Consider the following 6,000-nt stretch of genomic DNA (forward strand, 5'->3'; position numbering starts at 1 on the left):
TGAACAACCAGATGTTTCCCTCTGGAGCTGGTGACTACTCTACAACAGGGCTGGAACTAGAGTGGACAGAAATAACTGATACTTTAAATTAATGACAAGAACTGGCAGCCATTCAAAATATAAACTTAAACGGGGGGAAATTATTTTTGTCCATGTTGTGTTTACAACATGTTAGCCCCAAAGTATCCAACCCAGACCATCATTCATCTGTCGTATATCGTTTGAATACTGTCAAAGGGAGACAAAGATTAAACCTTATATTTGACAGCGTTTAAAAGAGACATTTAACATTAACTGGTCAAACCAGTATTCACCAGATCCTAGACCTCTGCTGATGAAGTGTTTACCTCAGCAGATTTTCAAAATATTGAACCATGTGCTTTCCATCCCCACCGTTCATTGATGCTGGAACTATACAAGCGGCAGAAATGGCGTGGAGCAGTAATCAGTCAGAAAGTCGAGGTGTGAGAACATGTTGGGACACGTTTTAAGGGCGAGCGCTGACAGTATTCTCAGTGTGATCCGGGTCTGAGGACACAGCACTTGCGCCATGAGATCTGAGTGAGGAATTTGGCCTCTTTTTCCAGGACGTCTTCCGAGTTAGGAATTCTAGGTTTTAGCGCGAATCCATTGTATGAGCACTGAGGAGAAAAATAAGGGAAGTTCTTGGTCTTAGTCACTTACACTAAAAAATCACCCTGACGTAACAGCCATAATAAAGGCAAGTCCTGGTGAAGCCAAAATCCTTCTCACCATATTAACTGTTCAGAATCTGAGCTACAAGAAACTGTAAGAGCAGATTTCAAACGTCAGCCTTCGCTTGCTCACCACAATTAAGACACATTTTCCGTGTCCAGTACATGAAGGGGGGAGATGTACAGTATTTTCCTTTTGAAGGGAAAAATACATGAAATTCCTGCACATATTTTTCCAGTTTTTTGGCATAAGAGAATTTTGTTTTACAAAATGTCACCTTTGTCCAATTTTTCAGACGACAAAGATTCCGATGGAAAAGAGAAGAAATCTAAGTCGAAGGAAAAGGAGAAGAAGAAGGAGCCAGCTTCACTGTTCCAGATAAATGGAGAGAAAGAAACAAAAAGCAAGAAGAAAGGTGAGACTAAACAGTTTCAGTAATCCCATTTTACTGGACGTGAGACTTTACATGTAGAGTGATGCTCAATTGACAAAATGTTGACTCTAAGTTTAACTTGAACGGGAAATCTTTTACGCCTCGTCCCATCGAGCAGCTGCTAAATCTGACAGCGACGACAGCGAAGAAGAGACAAAGTCGACCAAATCGAAGAAGAAATCCAGTTCTGGGTCTACGTCCCTGTTTCAAACATCAGGAGACAAAGACAAGAACAAAGACAAGGACAAAACCAAGAAGACAAAGAAGAAAGGCAAGTTTAGAAGTAACGTATTCTTCTGCTCCTCTGTTTGAGTCAATGACAAGTAAACAACACGCCTGTTGTGTGTTTCAGCCAAGGCAGATGTGAGTGAGGATTCTGACTCTGAAAAAGAGGAAAAATCCAAGAAGAAAAAGGGCAAAGGGAAGAAGAAAAAGGTGAATTCCCACAAATTAGATCCATTTATTTACAGGCGGTCAAATAATTTCAAATCGAATGGACCACGCTGAGAAAATCAGTTTACCTATTTATCCTTCTCGATCAGGAGAGGTCTCCGTCGCCTGAGATCGAGTTCGACAACCTGGAGACTTTCGTGATGCAGCCGGCTCCGCAGGGCGTGACCATCAAATGCCGAGTGACTCGAGACCAGAGAGGGATGGACAAGAGCCTCTACCCGCTGTACTACTTTCATCTGGACAATGAGAAAAAGGTCAGGAAGTGATCTGTGTTAGAGTTTGAAAGTTTGCATGATTTACAGCGATGCAAATGAGCAGTTCTCATGTAAATAACACCCAGAGAGCACTCCTGTCAGTAGTAGTATTATTATTTTATTTATGACAGCTTTAGGGATGTGTGTAAATAGACACACTATTTGTTTAATTTTTAATGTTTTCAGTTTTATTATTCTGAAATGTCTCCTTGTCTGTTTCTTTGCAGACGTTCCTGTTGGCCGGCAGGAAAAGAAAGAAGTGTGCAACTTCTAATTACCTCATTTCCATCGACACCACAGATTTATCGAGAGGTGGAGAGAACTTTGTTGGGAAGCTGAGGTACACAGTGCTTTAGAAAAAACAATTCATTCATTCAAAAGCTGCCTGGATAAAGTGTATTACCTGCTGAGTTTTCTTTTCTACATTTCTCAGGTCAAATTTAATGGGGACTAAGTTCACAGTGTTCGACAACGCTCTGAATCCCGAGAGAGCTCTGCCAGACATGTCCAACGCACGGCAGGAGTTAGCAGGAATCATCTATGTAAGTCGTCTAACGGCTCCCTCTTAGATAATGTACTGGACGTATATTATACATATATGTAGATACATACACACAAACATAAATGTATTGATATATGTATAATTTTACTCATTTTCGTATTCAGGAAACAAATGTTTTAGGTATGAAAGGACCCAGAAGGATGTCCATCATCATTCCAGGAATGAACAAGGACAATGAGCGAGTACCGCTCCGACCGAGAAATGTAAGATCACTTCTGTTTCGTTGCTCTATGGTTGTATTTGTATCTTTGTATTCATATTGCCTTGAATAGAACAGACAACACAACATATGCGTCATGTTATAGAGCAGACCAGAACATCAGGAGCGACACAGACTGTAATTTGTTCAAATAATAGGGTTGGTTAACTGTATGTTTGGTTGAGTGTAACAGAGAAAACACGTGTCCTAAATACACACACAAACAAACACAACATAACTCCAAACATCAGTCTGCCTCTTCTTCACTGGTATATCATGGTCATATGTAACTCGAATGACCCTCAGAGAATGCATACCTCCGCCAAACTGCACACACTTGTAAGTGTTTTCAGTCCTGAACTCCATGTAATGTCCACTGTCATTGTCTTTCAAGTTGAAATATTCTTCTTTGGCATCTTCTAGGTTTTATTAAACTCCAGAGAAAGTCCAGAGCAACTCATCCTGACATTTGCAGCCCCTTCAGATAACCTCGAGAGAATATCCAGAGTTCATTGCATGTCTGAAAACAGCTTTAGATATCAGCTCCATAAATATGCCTGATTTTATTTATCAAGATCCATGAATTTGGAAACTGGTGAAAAAAATCTATAAACACTCACTCTCACGAAGTTAAAGAAAGTGATGAATAATTCCCTGGATCTGCCTCTTACTCTGGATCCTTGTCCCATCATCTTGAGTTCTATGGAAATCCATTCTGTAGATTTTTTGTGTAATCCTGCTGAAATAAAAATGAGTGGTCAGAGGTAATTAGCCAAGAGAAGGATGAAAAGAGCAAAGTGCCTTAGAAAGAAAGGAATAAACATCACAAAGCAAACAAAGTGTGTGTTGTTGGGATTATCAGACACACAGTTACTAACTGTGACTTGTTGGTTTGTGTTTGTGAGGCCGAGACCATCAGATGATATCCATACTGCCCACAGCTTGATTTATGGAATGCTGTGTGTTCATTATGAGGAGCAACACAAGGCCAGTGTGTAAAAACCACGTTGCTCTTTGTTGGTGTTAAGTGACTTTGTGTTTTTCATCCCAGGAATTTGACGGCCTGTTGATAAGACACCAGAATAGAAGGATGGAAAATCTGATCGAGCTTCACAACAAGACGCCAGTGTGGAACGATGAATCGTCCTCTCACGTGCTCAACTTCAACGGCCGCGTCACCCAGGCCTCCATCAAGAACTTCCAGATCGTCCACAGCAAGGACTGTGAGTGGAGGGAGGGAGGGAGGGAGGAATAGATGGGTAGATGGATGGATGGCTAGAGAGAGAGAAAGATAGATAGAGATGGAGAGAGAGAGAGATTGATACAGAGAGAAAGAGATATAGGAAGAGAGAAGTATGGAGAGAGATGCTGGAAATAGAGAGCCCTGAACCACATTTCTCACTTTGAGCACAAGTGTGAGTTAAATACTGTGAAATGAAAACAGCACCGGCAGCGAAGGATCAGACATCAACACGGAGTCTTTAAAAACCTGTTGTGATTTAGATTTGCCCTTTCAGATTACTTAAATAAATATCTTGAGTATCTTTCATTTGCTTAAAATATATAAATGCAGCTTCCAAGAATATGATTCATTTTTATAAGAAATGTTGTGGATGAGCTTATTCTCTGTTCTATGGGAGAGTGGTATTGGCGTCATAATTGTCGATAAAAACTAAATATTAGAACTCTCAGTAAAAGCGGAGGATACTCGTCCCTTGTGTCCATGGCGGTCATTCATTTAGGTTTTCTTTCCGTATATGTCCTGTAGAGTCGTAAAACAATAACTTGAATATCCGCAGTAGATTTGATACTTTTGTCTCCGGCCCACAGCTTCTCTACTGAGACATCGGACCGGAGAATCCGCTGCTCCATCTTACCATGTTATATACAGTATATATTAGGCTGTATGCTTATATCCAGGGGTCATGTGTGTGTCTGTCTATCTGAACTGTGCCTTGTCTTTTGCAGTGGACTACATTGTGATGCAGTTTGGACGGATAGCCGACGACATTTTCACACTGGACTTCAGCTACCCGCTGTGCGCGCTGCAGGCCTTTGCCATCGCGCTCTCCAGCTTCGACGGCAAACTTGCCTGTGAATAACTCCCAGTATCAAACACACACACACACACTGAAACCTCTGTGCAACACGCACGCCCAAGCTGACACCCGGCCAACCCCATGTCTGTGGACGTTGCCTTCAACACTTCCTGTGATGGGCACTGATAACGAAGAATGGTTCTTGAATGTGGCTGCTGCCGTGCCCTCACGTTTTCTGGGTGTGTGAGTCCCAGCAGGAGCAAGAAACAAAAAGAATTTGCCCTCGTTTTATCGTTTGATCTTGACACTGGAGAGTCCTGTTTTGTTTTTTGTCCCAGTATTTCACAGATCACACAAGGTTTTTACACTATTTGAAAAGACTTCTGTGACCTGAGAGTATTTTTTTTACGGGGTTACCGGTGCACCTTGATGGCAAAGGTGTTTCAAAGATTACTAACATTGTTGAAAGATGTTGAAAAGTGTTGTGATTTGATTTTGTTGTGCTGTTTTGAATTGTACAGGGCTTTATTTACAATATTAAGAGGACACACTCATGGGTCAAATGTGACTTCTGAAAACGAACAAACTGCTAAAACTTTAATCACAATGACAATAAACCCTCACACCCTGTTAAAGCCCTATGAGATGAATTGTAATTTGTGAATATGGGCTATACAAATAAAATTTGATTGATTGATTGAATAAAGAATTTCTTAAAGGCACAAATCTCATTATGATTGGAAGAATTTTACTTTTACTTACAGTGGCCACACAAAACAGACCGTCACTATTTTAGTGACTTAATCAGTTCCAGGTATCAGGTATTGTTAAAATGTAGAAGTTGAATAGTTTGAATAGGAGTGTCTAGTTCCGTTCATGTAGATTTTTATATTTGTATTTTTCTGAACACTGCCTTTGTTGCATTGTTGAGATTATTGTGTTAATGTGATTAAATAAAGCAAGTGAATTCAATTTCCTTCAAAACACCATCAGCATTTATTCCCTCCACCGAGGAGGTTACTTTTTCACCACTATCCCATTGTTTGTTTGCTGGTTTGTTTGTTTGTTTGTCAGCAGGATTGCACAAAAACAACCGAATGGATGACAAGGGACATTGTTGGCAGGACGTGGTGCAGTTCAGTAAAGACACTTTTACATTTTTGTGAAGATCTGATCTGATCACAATTTAACCGATTTCCCAGTAGTTAATTCATGGATCTTGAACATTTGGGGACTAATATATCCACGAGCGTGTACAATATGTGTTGTATAGCTGAAGGTCATTGTAGTTTGTTTGTTGGTGCATTTGTTTGCAGAATTACATTTAAACCACCACATGGATGTCCAGTGGAGGAATGAGGACT

At 40.5% G+C, this 6,000-nt stretch overlaps 1 protein-coding gene across 3 annotated transcripts in view; it reads left to right on the top strand.

The window, feature by feature from the left end:
• LOC133969981 (tubby-related protein 1-like) overlaps positions 1-5,608 on the top strand; it is a 31,544-nt gene extending 25,936 nt beyond the window's left edge. For all 3 annotated transcript variants that reach the window (XM_062406756.1, XM_062406748.1, XM_062406766.1), the window contains 9 exons: positions 992-1,111; positions 1,248-1,400; positions 1,482-1,564; positions 1,672-1,836; positions 2,064-2,176; positions 2,270-2,378; positions 2,503-2,601; positions 3,649-3,820; positions 4,566-5,608. In XM_062406756.1, coding sequence (XP_062262740.1) covers positions 992-1,111; positions 1,248-1,400; positions 1,482-1,564; positions 1,672-1,836; positions 2,064-2,176; positions 2,270-2,378; positions 2,503-2,601; positions 3,649-3,820; positions 4,566-4,699 — 1,148 coding nt within the window. In that variant the 3' untranslated portion in view covers positions 4,700-5,608. The remainder of the gene's footprint in view (positions 1-991; positions 1,112-1,247; positions 1,401-1,481; positions 1,565-1,671; positions 1,837-2,063; positions 2,177-2,269; positions 2,379-2,502; positions 2,602-3,648; positions 3,821-4,565) is intronic.
• The last annotated feature ends 392 nt before the right edge of the window (positions 5,609-6,000 follow it).

The sequence above is a fragment of the Platichthys flesus genome, chromosome 2 (genome assembly GCF_949316205.1).
Source record: "Platichthys flesus chromosome 2, fPlaFle2.1, whole genome shotgun sequence".
In the NCBI taxonomy this organism is placed as follows: domain Eukaryota; kingdom Metazoa; phylum Chordata; class Actinopteri; order Pleuronectiformes; family Pleuronectidae; genus Platichthys; species Platichthys flesus.